We start from the raw sequence: 20,640 nt of genomic DNA, 5'->3' as shown, positions 1-20,640 counted from the left end.
AGGACTCAGATCAGTTTCCCTCTCAAAGCTTGGCACACAGTGGGTGTTTATAGAGGTTGTTAATCAAATGGATGGACAGGAGAAAAGTGGATGGGACAGATCAGAGGGATGTAGGAACCAAAGGTGACAGCCAGGGATGCCTGGGTGGAAGCTGGTGCCATCAACTGCTACCTAGAAGGAGGCGCACGACGGGAGTGGGAGGAATAACGAGCTCCCACGGTGTCTGCGAGTCTGTGGACCCACCACATGGAGAGGGCTTGGCTCAGAGAGGCACCCAGATCTCCTGCCAGCCCTATTGTATGTCTACCACCCCCCACTCCACCAGGCATTCTTCTGTTATCTCTTGTTGCATAACAAAGCACTTCCAAGTTAGTGGTGTGGGATGATAGCAACCACTGATTTCTAGCAGCTCAGAGTCCATAGGGTTGGCGGGCTCAGCTGGTGGTTCTCACTGAGTGGTCTGCAGACAGTGGCACAGTCCAGGCTGGAGTCCTCACAGGCTTCCTTATGCACAAGGCTGGCAACTGGCACCTCAGCAGGAACTATCGGCAGAGCACCTTCCTGGGGCTAGCAATTCCTTAGGGAAGGTCAGCAGGTTGACAGAGCAAGAGACACATGAAAGCGTGCCTACCATGGATGACGGCCATATATTTTTTTAAAGATTTATTTATTTGTGCATACATAAATATGAGCTGGGTACATGCCAGAGGTGCAGGGGCAAAGATTCACCAGAGACAGAGTTGGGAGAAGAATGGACAGATCGACAAAGTACACTGCTGACAGGAGAGACAGAAGAAGTCTGTGCATGTGGGTCACCTCCCTGGTGGGGAATCGAACTCATGCTGGAGTGGCTGCAGCCAGCCTAGCAGTGCTTTGCTTTAACACATTGTGCACCAGGGAGGGCCCAGAGGGTCACATTCTATCGGTTAGAAGCCAGCTAGATGCCAGCCCATCGTCAAGAGGAGTAATACTCCACCTCTTGATGTCAGGAGTGGCAATAGAATTGCAAATGAACAGATAAAGACAAGTTGAGAGCTGACCCTTGATAACTGACTATGGAACTGATGGGAGGGAGGGAGGGAGCATCATGATCTGTGGTAATAAGTGTTAGTGGGTTCACTATGTGGTAATAATACCTGATGGGGATGTACCATGTTATCTCCGTTAAAAGTTAAACAACTATTGGGCCCTCCCTGGTGGCGCAGTGGGTTAAAGCACAGCACTAAGAAGCTAAAGCCACTTCCGCAAGACTTCGATTCCCGCCTGCCCCTTCCCTGGAGGTGACCACATGGCGTGGCAGACCTCTCCTGACCCGCCCGCTGCTCCCCTCAGCAGTGTACTTCGCAGATCTGCCTATTCTGCTCCCCACTCTGTCTCTGGTGAATCCCCTCACCCTCCGCATCTCTGGCCTGTACCCCAGTTCTGTATGAATAAATAAATCTTTAAAAAAAAATTAATGAATGTTCCCATTTTCTGCTAAAAAAGTTAATTGTAAAAACTATTAAACCACAGTAGTAGAAAATCACTGGCAATTCAGAGCCATGCTCCCCTCACCCCAGAAGGAGGCCTGTTTCTAACGGGGGTGCTTTAGAAGCTCCACCGAGAGCCAGCCTGGCCAAAGTGTTCAGCGTCTGGGGCACTTACATTTCACTCACTTATGTGCCAACATGTGCTTTTGAGTAGGAGCCTTGTTCTTGCTGCTCACCCAATTTGCCTCAAGCGAGGGGGAGTAAAGCATAAAATCTCAACAGCAAGGAACCTTGTATCACCTGTTCTGTCATCCCCGGGGATGGGAGTCCTCTCGGAGGTATCTCTCTGGCCCTGGAGTTCTCACTACAGTTGACCTTGAACAATGGGGGGGGGCAGGGTACCTAGGGGCACAGACCCCATGTAGTCAAAAATGTGCTTATAATTCATAGTGAACTGCCACTACCAATAAACACTCTGTGTATCAGAGGATCTGTGACGTTCAAATGCATGGCGTTCAAGGGTCAACTGTTCTTTGAGGCACTGTTTAGTAACGTCACCGATTGGTAGAAAGCTTTCTCCTCCACAAACCTGCCCAACCTGCCTCCTGCTGTCCTGGTTCAGAGTAAGAGTCCTGCTCTGTGCTCTGCTTGTGACTGTCCTCCCAATTCCAGAGGTGGCATTACGTCCATGCTCCTTTTCCTCCTCTAACACTTAATCTTGTTAGAGTGGCTTCACACACCCTGATTCTCCGGGTTCCCTGCACCCCTTCCCGGCTGCATCGTCAGCTGAATTTTCTGGGCCCACCCACGTGCAGCTGAGGCCCCTACTGTGATCTCTGGGCATGTTTAGACGAGCCAAGCAGGGTCTGTGGTATCACTTGCTATTTTAGAAATGTAGCCTGCGAGTCTATCAATTTTCTGAGCCTCTGTTCATCTTAAAAAAAATGAACTCTTTGTTGCACAAATTGAGATTTCTTCCAGTCTGACCTGCACCTGCTGACCTTTTGTACTAAAATTCAGCCCTAGAAGAGAGAGAGGAGCCAAGTTGTGGGAGTTGGCAAAGCTAGGTCCAACCGAGACTCTTCTGGGCCACTGAGTTAACTCAAGGGAAGGTCCTTGTAGCTGCTGACAGCTTATGCAACCTGATTAACTTTGGAGGCCTCATTTATAGAGTTGTTAACACAAATACTTGTTCTTAAGGGCCAAGATTAAGAACATGGCCCTAAGTTCTTCTCACATGTAGTTTTATCAAGAGTGCAATAAATCATATTATTCTTTATGGTCATCAAGTATCTAAGACGGTAGCACGTAAATGAATGAAAAGACAAACACTGGCCCTCCCTGGTGGCGCAGTGGGTTAAAGCACAGCACTGCAAACTGGCTGGAGCCGCTCCAGTGCGAGTTTGATCCCCAGCCCTAGAGGTAACCCACATGGTGCAGCAGACCTCTCCTGTCTCACCGCTGTTCCCCTCAGCAGTGTACTTCGTCAGTCAGCCTGCTCTGCTCCCCACTCTGTCTCTGGTGAATCCTCTCACCACCCCTGCACCTCTGGCCTGTATCCGTTCTGTATGCACACATAAATAAATCTTAAAAAAAGAAAAGACAAATACTTGCCATCAATAGTGGACAATGAATTCGAAGTAGGCAGTGTTGATTAGAAGGGAATGTATTCTAAAGGGGGGAGGGGAAGTATTCATGTTAGCAAGTAGAGATTAAGAGGATCAAGTCAATAGATTCAAGACAGTTGCACAGTTCATCAGGAGAAAGAGACCAAAAAAGGGAAAGCAGACTGTAGAACTGTTTGCCTCCCTGCTTGCAACCAGAGGGCAGAGAGCCCAGTGCTCCGATGAGATATGAACCAGCTGCATCTTAGATGTGGCAGATTCATGCCCCACTTGGGAACCTGGCACTGGGTCCTCTCCTTAGGATAATGAAGCATTGAGAAAGGCCACTGCAATCGGTAAGTGATCAGCAAAGCTTGGGAATAGGGCAAGTGAGAAGCTAACCTGGGTGGGCTTTTCCTATTGATCCTGGGCAAGACTGTGTAAAACGCTACATGATTCTGTGTTGCTTGTCAATACTAATGGGTGTCATTATGCAGGGCTGAAGGCCTATGGTAGTTTCTCTAGAGCAAGCAGACCCAGCCAGTGGGGTACCGATGGGGGTACAGTACAGGTTCTGGAGTCAGCCAGACCTGGACTCGAATCTACTTGGGAATAAGGGTTGGTCGGGGCTCCTCGCAGACTTGGAGCTGAGACTGGCGCCTCTGTTTCTCCACCAGCTATCTTAGTGACGCAACCAGCCAGTGGGTGAGAGGTAAGAAAAAGAGCAGGAGAGAGAGAGAGCCCAAGGCATAAACCACAGTCACTTTGTAATTTTGGAAGTAGCATCCGGGCACTTCAGCTGCATTTTTGTTCATTAGGAGAAAATCATTAGGCTCAGCCCACACCCAAGGAGTAGAATCTATGCCAGCTTGGATGCTACAAGGGGTGTGTGTGTGTGGGGGGGCATCTAAGAGACAGCCTGCCTCAGTGGGTGGGAATGTAGGATGCTATTATAACATTTTCAGAAAGTAGAAATGATATAGGACAGGGTGAGGGGCACCTCAGGACCCCCAAATCTGCCCACCAGAAATGGGTCCTGCCATCCCCCGCATTAATACAAAACACATTCTTAGTGCATTAAGACCATCAATGGAAAAGAACTTTAATTCAATTAGTGTGCAATAGAGAGAAGAGAATCAAAAAGAGTACAGTTAAAATAGTCTCCCTATGAAGCACCCGGAGTCACCCATCCCCTCGTGGGTGAATGCTCAGCCAAACAAGATTGGCCCAAAATGGGACTGCCGAGGCCCAAAGTCAGACTTGTCACAAGTCTAACGCACTTTCTGGTGGGAAACCACAGGGAAGGGGCAGAAGGGGCCAGGGAAGTCTAGGATGAAAGGAGCAGAATCAAATACAAGTCAGGAGAGAGGCTGCCCTTGTCAACCTTCCCACGGGTCTCTCACCCACATCTCTGTCTCTTTCAAGTGTCTCCTGCCATGTCCCCAAGTCCCTGGCGCCAATCCAAGGCCAAGAAGCCTTGGTCAAGAAGTCTGTCTGTCTCCTCCAGGTCTTGATTTCCTTCCTTCTTTCCTTCCCTCAGTCTTCTCTATATTCTCCTCCTTGCTCTGTTCCAGCCTTCCTCAGGGTGGGGCAGGACACCTGAAACCTTGCTGGGGATTATCCTGTTACAGAAAGACCCCAGTGACCTCTCTCAAACACTGGCAGTGCTGTGTAGCCATGGGCTTCTTGTCCCTCAATACTTCCAGCCCCAGATACCCCCTCTATCAAAGGAGAAAACAGCCTGGCCCAGCCAGCCCCAGCATTACCAGGATCAGAAGTCATGGGGCTGCTAATAAAATTGAAAAATTCTCCAAAGGGTACAAGCCAGTACATGTAACGACTGCACAAACTTCCTAATAATTGACCTTGGGCAACAGCTAACTCTCTGTGGACTCCCATTCCTTCATTTGTAAGACAGAGATAACAATTTCTTATATTATTAAAGGGAGGCTTGTATAAACAGTAGAAAAAATCCACCCATAAGATGCCCACAGAACCATCCATAGAGCACAATGTAATTCACTCAAAATCACCTTTCTGGCCCTCCCTGGTGGCACAGTGGGTTAAAGCACAGCACTCAGAAGCTAAAGCCACTTCCGCATGAGTTTGATCCCTGCCCCAGAGGTGATCCACATGGTGCGGCAGACCTCTCCTGACCCGCCCGCTGCTCCCCTCAGCAGTATACATCGTCGATCTGCCTGTTCTGCTTCTCACTCTGTCTCTGGTGAATCCTCTCACTGCTTCTCTGGCCTGTACCCCAGTACTGTATGCACAAATAAATAAATCTTTAAAAAAAAAATCACCCTTCTCACCCACACTCTTGCCTGGGCTGGGTGGTATGCATTCAGTCTGTCATTTATCCACACATTAATTCATCACTCTGTCCTGAGCATGTGCAAAGTCCTTCTTTACCAAATCACTACTACGAACACTATTGTGACATAGGTATAATTAACCTCCTTATCTTCACTGATGAGGAAAAGAAGCCCCGAGAAGACACAATTATGCTCCCTGAGTTCACATGGCCACATGTGAATGCTTAGTCAGGCTACACTACCCCTCTCATAAAGAGGTCGCCCTCACCCTTATAGCACATCACCTTCCTTCCGAGTCCACGAGGGGCATGGCTCTGCCGAGTCTAAAATGCTGCTGGATCATGAGTAACACATGCATGCCACTCTCTAAAATCAGCTCCCTATTTTCCTTGTTCCTTTTAAAAAAAAATTGTTATTCTCTTTTTTTTTACTAAGAATATAATCTTACCAAACATTCTACAAAAATGAACAAAGTAAAAATGTATAAATAAAAATTAAAAAAAAAAGAATCTGAACTTCTGGTCTTCATTATTGCTCGCCATATTTCCAGGGTCTTCATTGCAGACACACGCAGGGGTGCAGACAGAAGCTGTGGGAGTGAATGAATGGATGAATGAATAGGTGGAATGGAACGGAAGCCAGGTGTTCAGAGATCTGCCTGTCTCCAAAACCTGTACATTTGGCGCCTGTGCTGGGTGAGTCTCTCCATTCAGAGGGGCCTGTCTCCACAGTCCTGGCAGATTTGTCCCTGGTGGCAGCTTCTCAGGAAGCTTCTCAGTCCTCAGGGTCAACCAGATCACAAAGGTCAGCAGATACACCAAAAGATGAGCTTCCCCTGCTTTTTTCTGTGGCAGGTAGATTTTGCAAAAGCCAGGGGGGTTAGGGAGTTCTCCCTGCCCTGTTGAGCTAGCTCCCTCCCACGGGGCCCACATGATGGCTTTTAAAACCCAGCTGGGGGCCCTCCCTGGTGGCGCAGTGGGTTAAAGCACAGCACTAAGAAGCTTGAGCCGCTTCCGCATGAGTTCGATCCCCGCCTGTCCCAGAGGAGATCCACATGGCGTGGCAGACCTCTCCTGACCCGTCCGCTGCTCCCCTCAGCAGTGTACTTCGTCGATCTGCCTGTTCTGCTCCCCACTCTGTCTCTGGTGAATCCTCTCACCCTCCTCATCTCTGGCCTGTACCCTAGTTCTGTATGAATAAATAAATAAATCTTTAAAAAAAAAAAAACCCAGCTGGACTCTGGAGAGGGCATTTCCTGAGTGCTTCTCTGTTGGTCACTCTGCTCATCATCACCCCTTCCCTTAATGGAAAACTCTGCTCACACTACCCACAGCCTAAAGCCTGTTAGGCCTCCTCCTGGAGGGCCTCAGTTTATCTCTTGTGCCCATGAAGGAGAACACCCCTATCCTGGGGAAGTGCAGCTTTCATTTACTTAACCACTTTAGTTCTCAAAGCTCTTAGCTCGTCTATGCTCCTGCCCCCCCAGCATGCTCTGCTTCAGAGCTTCTACTAGACCAGGCCCATCCATGGCTCCCAGAAACCAACAGAGAGGCTAACGCATTCATCCTGACTTCGTGAAGGTTGGGAATGCCACAGGGAGATACTAAGCTCCATTTCTGAGCTTCACCCACCTCTGTTCCAGACTCCCTGGCAGATGTTCTCCTGGCCCCCAACCCTCTCGAAAGGAGCCAAGAGAGATGAAAGCCAAGGCCTCCTACAAAGGCACATACATGGTCCCCGTGACTGACACTGGCAACGAATGTTCATGAAAACACCGCTCCAAGCCCACAGCAGGCTGCCTCCACCCCAGCCCTCCTGCAAACGCACCATTTGTGGCGCACACAGGAGAATCTTGCTCAGCAGCACTGAGAGTCAAGCCGCAAATAACTGCCTGTCCATATCTCTGTCTTCCTGCATCCCCAGGGCAGGGCTCAGGACTGTCACGTAGTAGGCGCTCTGAAAACAGCCACAGAGTGAATTTTGCAGGAAGGGACGTGGTGACGGTGAAGAGAGCCGTGACCACCGTCCTGGTGCTCTTGTCTGGTTGACCACAGGCTGTCTCTGGGCTTCGGCTTTCTCATCTGTTTGGGGAGATCAGAGTTTGCAACTGCTGACCCAGAGGCTTCATCCAGGTTGTAGATATGTTTTTGATGACTCGTTCATTGTTTACATTTATTTTAAAATGGATTATCAACATTTAAAAATTGGGGGATTTTCAGAAAACCAAAAGCTTTCAGCTTTTGTTGAAAATGAGAAGAAAAGCTGGCCACACTGAGCTCACAGGCCGGAGCTGCCCCTTAGCTGGGCAATCTGGAGGCAGAGCTGCCTCTCTCACTCCCTACAGCCCTGCCCACTCCATGTGTCCCCTGCCCGTGCCCACAGACATGAGTTTTGTCCCGGAGTGTCATCCCTGAGTCCAGCGTGACCTGACTGTTTACTGGCTCTGAGGCCTAAACATGGTGTTACAGGGTTCCCAGGTGACACACCCATTAGCACCTGGTTAAGGAGCCTCTAGGTCTGAGCGGAGAGAAAATTGTTCTTCTGAGGGTGACACAGAGTCCATAAATAGCCTGAATGATGACACCTGTCCAATCTCACCTGGGCCAGGAGGGCGGGGCACGTTTAGTTCATGGCTCAGACCAGGGACTGTCCCTCTTCCTGATGCCACTGAGGACAGAACAGGTAGGGATGATGTCACAGCTGAGACTGTGGGAAGGTGAAATCTTTCTTTGATTAAGGAAGGATGTAGTGATGACATCTGATTTCCCAGTGAGGTGGGGGAAGGAAGCTGGTTCCTAGTCTGGGATCCTGGTTGGGGGTTCCCCAGGGCTAGCCACCACTGCTAGCACCCAGCCTGTGCCCAGGGGGCTGGGCTTGGGACTGGCACACACACTCGCAGGTTTTCAGCTCACAACCTGAGGTGCTTTCAAGTCTCCCAACTCTGGGTTCACTTTGGCTAATGCCCCATTGAAATCTCCTCATGTTTTTGTGTCTCTGTCCCTCAAAGGCGGTTGTCTTCAAGCTGATCTTCCAGGCAGACCTGCCCCCGAGTTTCACAGCCCCCATGGAACACCTCTGTCCCCATCTCACAGTGTCGTCTGTCCAGGGCTTCTCTCTTCTCCCCTCGCCACCCTGTCCCAATCTTCAGGTCTTGATAACAGTGAGAAGGGTTTGACTTATGCAATAAACCCTCATCCTGGACTCAGATTCCTTTCAGCCCTTTGACAATTCACTCCCTCAACTTTTGGGGTTTCTTCCCTACTTATAAAAGGAAACTGCCCCTCAGTGGAGCATAGACAAGCTAAGAGCTTTGAGAACTAAAGTGGTTAAGTAAAGTAAACGAAAGCTGCTCTTCCCTAGGATAGGGGTGTTCTCCTTCATGGCATGGCTGTGAGCTGTGAGCAGAGGGCCTGGACCTGACGTGGAGTGAGTCTTCTCTTCCTCTTTCAAATATACAGCAAGTCATATGGGAGTGGAGGGGGAGCCTGGGAGATGTGCTGAGGGCCCAGATGGGGCAGAGACAAACAGGCCCCCCGCTGTTCTTTAGGGCACAATCATGAGAAAGAAGGAAATATTCCCTGGAACAGAGTAAGACCCCAGGTTGCAACCTAGGGTCCACTAGGTGGTTGGGCTGGAATGTCCTTAAATGGTCAAGGCCCTCCTGAGTCAGGAATTGAGGACTCTAAACTTCCAGAACAAAAGAGCCAAAGCCAGCATTTTCATGAGCCTGGACGCTCTGTCTGACCTTGTGGATTTGCACGGGTAGTGAATGCCTGGCTCCCCCACTCACCCTGAAACAGATATCCACTGAGGAAAAATGACAAAGCAAGACCTGACCCCTTCCCTCAAGCTGATTCAGAGTCAGGGGCTGGTGAGTCCAGAGCTGGCCCCAGTTCACACCCATCTGACCCCAAGGCCAGCCCCCCCTCTTCTCTGGCCCCTCAGACTTCTGAACCCCAACAGCTGAGACCCACCACTATCTGAGACTCCAGCCCTGAGTACAAAGAATCTCTCCATAACTGACACTCATGGGCACAGTACTTAACAGTTGGCAAATCCCTCTCTCTCTCCTGTTCATTTTCTCCTTAGACCTTGTAGTGTAAGGATTATCTTTACACCCTATTCTTCAGTGGAACCCTGGAGACAATGTGGGCCCCTCTGAGGCCCAAAGAGGTCTGGCACAGACTGCAGCAGGGCACCGGGGTTCCCCCAGCCTTAGGTTGTGGCTTCCTCTTTCTGGGCCTCAGTTTCCCATCTGGAGAGTGTGGGTGTTAGCCCAGATGCTCTATTAGGGACCCAAACTGTTATTCTTTTACCTGGGGCCTTCTACCCACCCCACCCCACACCTCCTCCAGGCTTTTGTGAGCATGTAATTTCTCCTCTGGATGTTTCCCCTTATTGAGTTCCCCTTTTCTCTTCCTGTCTTGCTTTGTCATTTTTCCTTACTGGATGTCTGTTTCAGGGTGAGTGGAGCCAGGCATTCACTACCCTGGTTCCCGGGAACCAGGACTATCAGTCTGTGGGGTTGGGAGGGGAGGTCCTAGTCCTGATGGAGGACTGGGGGCCTGGCAGTGCATGGCAGGCCAGGCTGAGTCTCCAATTTTAGGGGGAAGGGCCTGGTGTCTAAAAGTATCTGGACAGACAGAACCAGGCAAGGATCAGGAGGGCCACGAGGAGGCCTCTCTTCCTGCTAATGCCACCCCTTTCACCCCTCCATCTTTCTCTAACTGACTCTCAGTGCCCCCTTTTATCTTACTGTCTTCCGGGCCTGTGGCAGGAGGGGAGACTTACAGAAAGGGCTTAAATATACTTTTGCTAATTAAAGTGAAAGCATGTGGATGTTCCTATTTTGGCGTTAACTACAACTTAACACTTCCCCAATTTTTCCATCTATTGAGACGTCACAGAGTGGAGGAGCCTCCTCCTTTTGCGAGGTCGCTAGGGGCCCTCAGTTCTCTAGCCCTGGCAGGGGTTTCTTAAGAGGACTTCACTCGCCACAGCCCCACGCTTCTGGCTGCGCTACCCGCTGCAGCCGGCAGGGAGCGCCCACGGGACCGGACCTGGGGGCGGAGCGGGCGCGGGAAAGGGGCGGGGCCCCGAGGCCCGCAGGGCCAATAAAGGCGTCCGCGCGCCGCGCCAGCTGACTCGGCCCCTGGGCGCGCGTGACCTTCGGTGCTGCCGCGTTGGCTCGCACCGCCGCTCCACTGTCCCGACCCGCACTCGCGATGCTGGCGCTGCGCAGCGGCTCCCGCCTGCTGGGCCTGCTTCCCTGCCCGCGCTCCGCGCCGCTGCGGTTCCCGGCGACCCGAGCTTGCAGCAGCAGCAGCAGCGGCGGCGGCACCCGCAGTTCCTCCTCTTCCCCTGGAAACCCGCTTGTGTACCTGGACGTGGGTGCCGACGGGCAGCCCCTCGGCCGCGTGGTGCTGGAGGTGAGCCCACTAGACCCGGCCTCGCTGAACTGCGTGTGGGGGACGGTTCCGGGTGGGCCCTAGTCCCCGGCCTGGCGCTGTGCCTGCTTTGCGGGGAGGCATTGCGCCTCCCATCCCAGACCCCGGACCTCAGTTTCCCCATCGCAAAGAATGGGCATCAGCTTGGTCTCACGGTCACCCTTCGGAACTTTTTGGAGTGGTGGCGGGAGAGAGGTCGCATGTAAAGGAGAAAGCTCAAGGTCAGAGAGCAGGCTGTGAGGCCCGGGCCCTGCTGGCAAGCCCCGCAGTTGGGGCGGGTGTCTGAGACCCGCGGGGTCGCAACCTACACCCGCAACCTACACCCGGATGTTGGAGGGGGCCGTTGGGGGCTCCGCAGTGCGCGGGCTCGGTGGGCCAGGCCGGCGCCCACGTGGTGACCCTTGCATAACGTGCATCTGGCCCCGGACCCCGCCCCCGCCGGGGACTGATCAAAGGTGATTTGATTTCAATGGCCATGTGCACTGGGCCGGTTGCTGGCTCCAGCCGCCATGTGGACCCCAGAATGGCCTTCCTGCTATCTGGGGAAGTGTGCCAGGCCCCAGCCATCCTCCAGGCGGGACACTCACAGCCCGCCCTGGCCCTTTGTGCCTGTAAGCCGGAAGTAAGTAGTCTCAAAGGTAACAGCGGAGCTTATGCTGTCCTAAAAAGCATGGTCCCCTTTTGAACAAAGGAACCTCGGTTTTCCCATCCCTAAAGAGGGGGGATGCCCTCCGTGGTCCCATTTATTTAGAGTGTGGGGCATGTGACTTGAAGGTGGGAGGCCTGTTTGCCATCTGTGTATTGAGGAACTTGGACTGGCCCTTTCCAGATCCAAGTCTCTCTGGTGCTTGGGTCCAGCTGCTGTGTGCTGCCAGCTCTGCCCTCAGAAGTAGGCGGGGTGGCATTGTCATCTCTTCTGACACATCAGGAAACCGAGGCTGCCTCCTGGCTCCGGGTTCAGGAGGCGATTGGTAGAAATGGTAGCTGCCTAGCTGCTGAGGCGGCCTCCTACCCAGGAGCAACAGGAATGGAATGGCCACCGCGCCTCTGCCTTCTTGCCTCCCTGGGGCCTGGGTGGCTCTGAGTTCTGTTCTTTCACCTGCCTGGAGGCTGACCTCTCTCCCCTATTCTTTCCTCACAGCTGAAGGCAGATGTTGTCCCAAAGACAGCAGGTAAGACAGTACCTCGGGCCTCCTGAGTTTGTCTAGACGGAAGAGAGACAGGAAAGGGCAGGTGGGCAGGTGGTCTGGGTAGGGTGCTTGGGGCTTAGAGACTCCCACCAAATGGGGGACACATACAAGGCTTAGCTGCTGGGTGCCCTGAGCAGCCTCCTGTCCATCCCTGGGTCCATTAGGAGTAGCGGGCGCCTCAGATTGAGCAGAGGGCACTTACCACTTCCCCGGGATGCTTGCTCCCTCCTGGTCCTGGAAGGGGAGGGAGATGGGTACATGGCCTCTGGGCTCCCTCCCTGCCGGCTGGTGCTGGAGTAGCCAGGACTTGTGCCCTTCCGCAGCTTAGACCTGAGGTCAGAAAAGGAGATGACTTATCCCAGGTCACACAGTCTGGGCAGAGCCTGTGCAAGACCTAGGGTCTTTGCATACCCTGCTCACCTAGTGGAGGCTTCCGGGGGAGGCTGGCTGGAGTGAGATGTGACTGGAGTCGAGGCCTGGTCCAGGTGACCTTTCTTTCAATCCTCAGAGAACTTCAGAGCCCTGTGTACCGGGGAGAAGGGCTTTGGCTACAAAGGTTCCACCTTTCACCGAGTGATTCCATCCTTCATGTGCCAGGTAACTCTCCTGCACAGGCTGCTCTGTGCCTTGGTTTCGTCGTGTGTGTGGGGGGACAGCGGAGGCTACCTCGTGGGGTCATTATGAGGATTAATGAGAGAGCCCTGGTGCTTCGAAGTACTGAGCGGAGAGAGACTGTAATTGCTCCATCCGCCTCTCCTCTCACCCTGAAGGCTGGAGCTGGTCTCGGTGCCATGGCCCACCCCTTCCTCAGGAAGTGGGCACAGGGCAGGTGGCCGGATGTCCCTTCCAGCCGTGTGGGGAAAGTCGCAGTTGGAGAGAGAACTGGCGCTGGGTGTGAATGTTCTCGGGGTAGAGTGTGAGGTTTTGGAGGGCCAGTGTACAGAGGCCATGCCCCGCTGGGCGCTGGGCAGAGAAGATAGAGAGTAAAGGAGGAGTGGAGAGCTGGGGGAGGCACAGCCCAGGCCACACATGCCTGGACTTGGCATTTTTCTTTCAGAGAAGGGCCACCTTCTCGGTTAAATGACTGTGTTCTGTAGTATTGCTGCATCAGGCGTTGGGGTAGGTGTGCTGTGAGTTATCCTCTCGTTGCTTATCCCCTACTGGGTCAGGGATTAGTATCCTACGGTCAGCAGCCCTAGATGCAGGAGCATGTGTGTCATGACCTCTCTGAAGCCCTTTCAGCCCAGGATTTTCTTCTAGCCGGCCCAGTGGCTGTCATCACGGTGAGTGGCAGCAGCTTGGGCTGGGCCTGCTGACATGGTGAGTGCAGGGACAGGGAGGGAGACTGCGGCGGCGGGAGAGGCCTGGCCAAGCCCTGTAGATTATTTTGCTGCAGAGGCGCCCACCTCCAGCCTAGGCAGATGAAACAGGAACAGAGGTGGATGCCCTGAGCTGGGTCAGGGTTCACCGAACAGCAGTGGGCAGAGCAGGTGCTTCTAAAGCTGGAGAGTGCTCTGAGGCTTGAGGTGGTGGCACCAGAGGTGCAGGCCATTTCTTGAATCAGTCCTCTCCTGGGCACCATACTGGCATTTGTGGATGCTTCATCTGGCTACTCACACCTCTCACCCTAGGACCCCACCTCGGCAAATGCCATGACCCTGGCCCAGAGCAGGGATAGAGCTGGGCAGTACTGGGTGTAGGGGCTGGCCCCGGCCTCTGTTGACCATGCATGGCTCCCTACAGAAGCCCTAGGCAAGCAGTGAGGAAGGATGTTCCCCCCCGGGTGCATCTGTCCTGAGTCTGCAAGGTCTGGGGGTGATACAGGGACATAGAGGGGACTCGGCATATGGAACCCGCTCTGAGCCAGCTGCCACTGCTTCCCACAGACCACACTGGAGTGGGGATCCCTGTGACCCTCTAAAAATTGTGAGCTGCAAAGTCTGGAGTACTCAGCATCATCTTAGAATGATTAGCTCCTTGGAGGATTGTTTGAAAACTTGCTCAGACCCAAACGTGAATCATTTGGTAACTAGGATAGTTACTGTGGCAGGAAAATATTTAAGCTTTGTTTTAGCTTATGTTCCTTATTTTTTTAGTCCTTATATCAGGGCTGTTTTGACCCCCACCACCCCAGTGTCTGAGATGGGGGTGGAGGGGAGTCTGGCTGGGTTGGGGGTGCCTCCCAGCACTGCAGCATCTGGTGACTTAGAAAGTGCTCTGTGCTCACAGGCGGGTGACTTCACCAACCACAATGGCACAGGGGGCAAATCCATCTATGGCAGCCGCTTTCCAGATGAAAACTTCACGCTGAAGCACGTGGGACCAGGTGCGTAGGCCCCATCCCCTGGTCTGAGTGTCCGGGAGCTTGGCCCAGCCTCTGCCCCCTTGCAGGCCTGGGCGGCTGCAGTCCGTCTCCGATTGCTCAATATCCAGAGGCATGTGTCCTTCCGGCACTCCCTGTTGGCCTGTTGGCTTTCTAAGAGCTTTTTCATCCTGAGTGCTCAGTTTAAAAAACAAATGTTCCTTGGGGAGCCTGGGCGAGAGAACCTATAATCAAAGCTCCAGTGTTGTAGCGAAGATCCAAGATGGAGTGTGGAAAAGTCTAGAGTCAGGCTGGGAGTCCTGCTTTGGCTCAGCCACTGAGAGCACCCTCGAGGCCCTTTCTCCCTGTGACTTCCAAGGTAAGGTGCCTCGTGGGGCAACATGACTCACCCTTGCCCGGTTGCAGGTGTGCTGTCCATGGCAAATGCAGGCCCCAACACCAATGGCTCCCAGTTCTTCATCTGCACCATAAAGACGGACTGGTAAGTCCCTGCTCCTGACTCCGGGCCTCTGGGAAGTGGGGTGGCCTTGCAGTGGGAAGAGGAGGGTACCTGTGCTTCAGGGGACGGTGGAGGCTGAACTCTGCTGTCCCTGGGGCTGTGTATGAGAGGACACAAGCTAGCAAAAGGGTTGAGGGAGTCTTGGAGCTCTCTCAACTAGGTGTGCACCTTGGAGAAAATACATTTGGGAAATGCTGCCAAATATTAGTCCTCAGGATGGTTTAACGCATTGTTCCCTGGACTGACTTTGACCTTGAAATGCACCATAGAAATGGCAGTGCTGGGCAATGGAATATCACCAGATCTCTCACCAGGCATTAGCATAGGCTGGCAGGGAGCCCGTAGAGCTCTCTTTCCCTTGTGCCCTGGTTTTTAGGGTTGACTTCTTGGTAAAGTTCTGCTGTGTCTTAGTCCTGGGTTCCCTGGGATTGAGGAGTCAACAGCTCACTAGGGAGTAAGACTTAATGAAGCACATGTCTGAGACCTTTTAGCCAGGCCTGGGTGGTATGGTGGGTACAGGGCCTCTAGACCCTAGGCCAGAAGGGACCGGATGGCTGGGACGGGGCACAGTGTGAGTGGCGCTTCCCACTCTGCTCCTCAGCAATTCTGCAGTTTACCCTTGGCGGTAACCAGGCTGGGCTTTGCTGGCACTGGACTAAGTTACTTTTAGATTCTTGGCACTCTCTATGGTTGAAAGTGCTGAGGAGTTACATAACTGTGCCACACAAACTCTCTTGGCTCTCATCTCTCACTTCATGACTGCTAAGATAGTTCTATTTGCATAGACGTCTTATTTCTTCAGGGTGATTCAATATCTGTGTTACCTCCCTGTGCAGAGTAAGGTTCACTCTTCATAGGTGAGGTTACCAGAATTCCACTGAACGGGCCTCAGCAAGGTCATACCATGTGTGTGGTGAACTTGCCTGGAAGGCAGGCTTCTTCTGGGGCGCCAGGGGGAGTCAGCAGGGCTTAAAACTGGGAGCTTTGAGGGGTGAAGCCAGCTTTTCAGTGTGTGTTCCTTTTAGAATTGCTATTCCTGGTAAGTTGGCCATGATGTAGGGTGACTTCGCTCTGTACCTGTTTTCTGCTCACCTGGTTCACCTCTCCCCACAGGCTGGATGGCAAACATGTCGTGTTTGGCCATGTCAAAGAGGGCATGGATGTCGTGAAGAAAATAGAGTCTCTTGGCTCCAAGAGTGGGAAACCATCCAAGAAGATTGTCATCACAGACTGTGGCCAGTTGAGCTAACCCACCGGGGCTCCAGGCCAGCAGCAGCGCGCGTGTGTGACTCACCCAGGTAGCTGCCATGGGCTCCTGGTGAAGGTGCCCTAGGTGGCCTGTGCTCGCTCCACCATCACTGCACTCGAGGAATACCTCTCAGGAATCTGGGGCCCCGGGGCCACCAGACTGCTTCCCATGTCCGCTCTTCCCCACTACTCTGTTTCTGGACGCCGCGCATCACGGCTAAGTGTCGCCTGCTCCTCAAGCCTCCCTGTGGGGGCCCAGCCCGAGTTCACCTGTGCCTTGGACGCCAGGGTGGTGAAGACTGTCTTCCAGGGAAGATCTCTGCCTTTTGCTCGGCCACAGGACAAAACCTGTTGCTGCAAAAGGACTGTTGTATCCATCTACTTCCGTCTTCCTAGTTGTAATAATCTGATGAGCAAGGTTGCCTGGAGGTGAGGCTGTTGCACTGCACAGTGCTGTGGTGTGACCTGGCTGGTGACCCAGGCCCGGGGCTCGGCCTTTGAGGGCTTCTGTGAAAGGTCCTCGGCCAAGGCTCTCAGCCTAGCTACTGTGAATCCTGCTGGCTTGCTGCTGTTGATTCTGTGGAGACCTGGAGGGGTGAACCAGGGAACAACAGCCGTGTGAGCTGTGCCTATCAATGTGAATTGCTGTGTCAGCCTGGAAATGGCTCCTAAAAACTGTATTCCCTGAAGGTCAGTGCGTGCTGCCTGGCAGGCTTTGATTTTTTTTTCTGTTTAGTAAATCAAATCTAATTCTAGATCTAATATACTTCTGGAACATTTATTTATGTTCACCTTAAATGTGACAATAAATCCTATTTTCTATAAAACACTGTCTGTTGTCAGTGGTTTTAGGAAGCATTGTCTGTGACGCAAGCATTTTGGCGCCAACCTTCCTTGAGCCATGTGGGTCAGCTCCTGGGCCGGGGATGGAACCCAGGCTGCAATGGCTGTGAATCACTTCTTAGTGCTGTGCTTTAATCCGTTGTACCACCAGGGAGGGCCCTAAATCCCCTTTTCAATCATAAAAATCCTTCATTTTTCTTACTGAGCCTCTGCAAGGGATTTCATCATGAAGAACTGGATCTGGAATCAAATCATAAGCATTGGTAACTGCTCAATCAGTCTAACATGTTATAGATAAATAAACTAGGGCCCCAAGCAGAGTCATGCCCACAGTGACCCCGTGAGTCAGTTGGCAGAGCAGGGGCTTGAATCCAAGCCCTGGCCAGTCGGAAGGGTTCTGCAGGAGGTCATTCAGAAAGCAAGGCCCCTCTGGGTTGTTGGGTCCCACATGATTCAGAGTTTTTCTGATTTCTGAGATCAAAACCATAACTGCAGTTCCTCTAGAGTTTTTTTTTTTTGGCCTCTGGAGACTAGGAAGCAGGGATACTGTGAACGAGTAGCTCCTTGAGTGATCCCCTGGATTTCTAGGGTGTCTCAGGGTCTCTCTCTGATCAGAGGGTCTTTGGGGCCTGTTTGATTCATAGAATTTCCTTTCTGATGAGGAAACGGGGTGTGTGTGTGTGTGTGTGTGTGTGTGTGTGCACCGCGTGCATGTGTGCCTCCCAGGAAGCCAGGACACAGGAACTCCCTAAAAACTGTCTTCTGCAGGTGGGGCCTGCCACTCTCTTCCCTACACAGCACCTGGGAGCCTCGTGGTGTTTCTACATCACAGCAGCCCAACATGCAAATGAAGCAGTGACTTGTTGCAGTCACAGTGCCTCATGTCTGAATGAGGCGGTGACTCACACCCCTGCCTGCATAGACATAATCATGTGTTTCACCATGTAAACATGTTTTTAATATCTGAAATATTAGTTTTGTGAGACATGTGATAGCTTTCCAAAGTGACTTCACTGAGGGACAGCATACATACAATAAAATGTACACGTTAAGGATACAGGTTGGTGACTTGACAGATGCCTCCATTCAATAACCACCGCCAAATTAAGACACATTTCCAGCTCTTCAGAAACAGCTCCTTGCTCCAACACTGAATTCTATTTCTCTCTCTCTTTTTTTTAATTTTATCTTGTGCCATGAAAAAAAAAAATGTATGTAAATGTTTCCAGGCCCAGAAGGCCTAAAGCAAGGCCTCTCCTGGGAATCCTGAGGGGTTGGGAAAACACACAGACTCCTGGGCCAACCTGGTACCTGTACAAGTCCAGCGGGACTCTGAATTTAAAATCATTGGTGTAGGCCAGAGTGGGCAAGATTGGAAAAGGGTACGCAATGCCCATCACTAATCGCTGTTTACTTCTGGGAACTTCTGTTGCCTGACATTCGGGGTATCTAGAGTGAGACCCCCCCACTGATGATGACAGGCGGAGGCCAGCCTGTTAGCTGAGCCCTGTGGGGGCTGCCGGGCACCTACTTGTCCACGGCGCTGGTTAACACAGCTGCCCACAGCCTCAGCTTACGGGAGTGCTTCAGAGGGGACCACTCTGCCCGGGGGCCACTGCTCTTCCTTGTCGTCCAGGGGAAGGTCAGGCTGGTATGGGCCCAGGTGGGAGAGCACCTCTTCTGGGGCCAGAGGTCAGACCTCCATAAATGCCTACCAGCACAGTGTGGGTCGAGAAAGCCCTGGGTCCACCCCGCTCCTCCTACCCCATCAGCCGCAGCCTTGTGAGACTGTTTAGAATAATGGTAGGGTTATTGTATTATACTGTGATGGTTAATTTTTTTTATTACAAAAGTTTATTTTTACATCATTTTGTACATTTTTTTTCCATCTCAATTGTAATCCCCGCGGGTTTCCCATCATCAAGTCACCTGTGTGCCACCACCATAGTCCCGTGCATTTATACCTCCCCCCCCCCCCGTTTTTGATCCCATTCCCCACTCCTCCCCCACAAAATGTCTCTGGTATATGGTTGTTCATTATTTTTGTTATTTTCTCGCCTGGTCCATTATACTCCTGCTATGAGTGAAACCATCCGGTATTTTTCTTTCTCTTTCTGGCTTTTGTGATGGTTAATTTTATGAGACAGCTTGATAGGGCCATGGGGTGCCCAGACATTCAGTCAAGCAGTGTTTCTGGTGTGTCCATATTTGTGAAGGATGCGTGGATGATACGGACATTTGAATGGGTAGGTGGACTAAAGCACAGAGCCCTCTCTGACACAGGTAGTCTTCATGCAGTCAGCGAAAAAGCTGAATAGAACCCGAAGGCTGAGTTCAAGGGACTCCTGTTTGTCTGAGCCTTATACTGTATTATGACTCAAACTAACACATCCTCTCTCCTCAGCTACCAACCCTGCTGGCTTTTGGATCGGAACCAACACCCCTGGCTCTTCCTATCCCGGGTCTTTGGAAGCAGTGTGCAGTTCCATCACCAGCTCTCCTCAGTCTCCAGCTTGCAGACTGCAGATCTTGGAAACTGTCAGCCTTCTTTATATACATACACATGTCTCTCAACATATGATAGGGGTGTAGAGCAGTAAACACATCATAAACTGCAAATATCCTAAGTCAAAAGTACTGTCTGGGAGCTGAGGCCCAGCATCACAAGACAATATTGTGTTGTGGTATCTAAATGCCTGTCACTTTTATTTTTCTCTTGACATTTATTGATTTGTCAATTATCTACATAACTGTAATTTGGGGGCTATCACTTCACCCCTTCACAGTACACATGCTTCACTCTCCCTCTACCAAAACGGCAGGGCCAATCTCCTCCCCCTTCACTCTCCAGCCTCTCCCTCCACCTCCTCCCCTCTGGTACTGCTCCATTTTTCACAGAATAAGGATTATTTTTTGTTGTGCTTTGCCAGTTTGTTTTCTTTGGTTATTGATATTTCACAAATGAGTTCAACCATTTCTCTTAGTATAATCACCTCCATATCCAGCCATGTCCCAAAGGAAATGATTTCACCTTTTTTGTTAACTGAGGGGTATTGCTTTGTGCACACAGTCTTCAGTTTTTTATGAGCATACATGTGCCCAGGTCTTTTTGTCTTACTGATTTCTTTTTTTAAGATTTTATTTATTATGCATACTGGGGTACAGGCCAGAAGTGCAGGGGCAGTGAGAGGCTTCACCAGAGACAGAGTCGGGAGCAGAACAGGCAGATTGAGGAAGTACACTGCTGAGGGGAGCAGCAGGGGGGTCAGGAGGGGTCTGCTGCGCCATGTGGGTCACCTCCAGGGCCGGGGTTCAAACTCACACTAAAGTGGCTGCAGCGGGCTTACAGTGCTGCATCCTAACCCATTTCGCCACCCGGGAGGCCCTGTCTTACTGTTTTCAAATTCTTTGGGTAAATACCTACCTCTGCTGCAACACTACTCAGCTATTAAAAGAAATAAAAATCATTCCCTTTGGGATAAAGTGGATGGAACTTGAAGTGACTATATTAAGTGAAATAAGCCAGAAACTGAAGGACAGTTATGGAATGGTATAACTAACTTATTTAAGGCATATAAATCTTCAAAAGAAGTGGTACTGTTGGATCATATGGTATTTCCATTTTTGGAGAAATCTCTGTACCATTTTCCATAGAAACAGCACTAATTTACATCCCCACTAACAATGAGGAAGAGTTCATTT

General features: G+C 51.6%; 1 protein-coding gene across 1 annotated transcript; it reads left to right on the top strand.

Moving 5' to 3' along the window:
• Nucleotides 1-10,569: 10,569 nt before the first annotated feature.
• On the top strand, nt 10,570-16,925 carry PPIF (peptidylprolyl isomerase F). The gene is made up of 6 exons (XM_004680706.2): nt 10,570-10,817; nt 11,977-12,007; nt 12,534-12,622; nt 14,255-14,351; nt 14,754-14,829; nt 15,961-16,925. The coding sequence occupies exons 1-6, from the start codon at nt 10,614-10,616 to the stop codon at nt 16,094-16,096; spliced, it is 633 nt and encodes a 210-aa protein (XP_004680763.1). The 5' UTR covers nt 10,570-10,613; the 3' UTR covers nt 16,097-16,925.
• The last annotated feature ends 3,715 nt before the right edge of the window (nt 16,926-20,640 follow it).

This window comes from Condylura cristata, unplaced genomic scaffold (genome assembly GCF_000260355.1).
Source record: "Condylura cristata isolate star-nosed mole 26May11 unplaced genomic scaffold, ConCri1.0 scaffold00011, whole genome shotgun sequence".
Lineage (NCBI taxonomy): Eukaryota > Metazoa > Chordata > Mammalia > Eulipotyphla > Talpidae > Condylura > Condylura cristata.
This window is presented reverse-complemented; position numbering and strand designations above follow the sequence as displayed.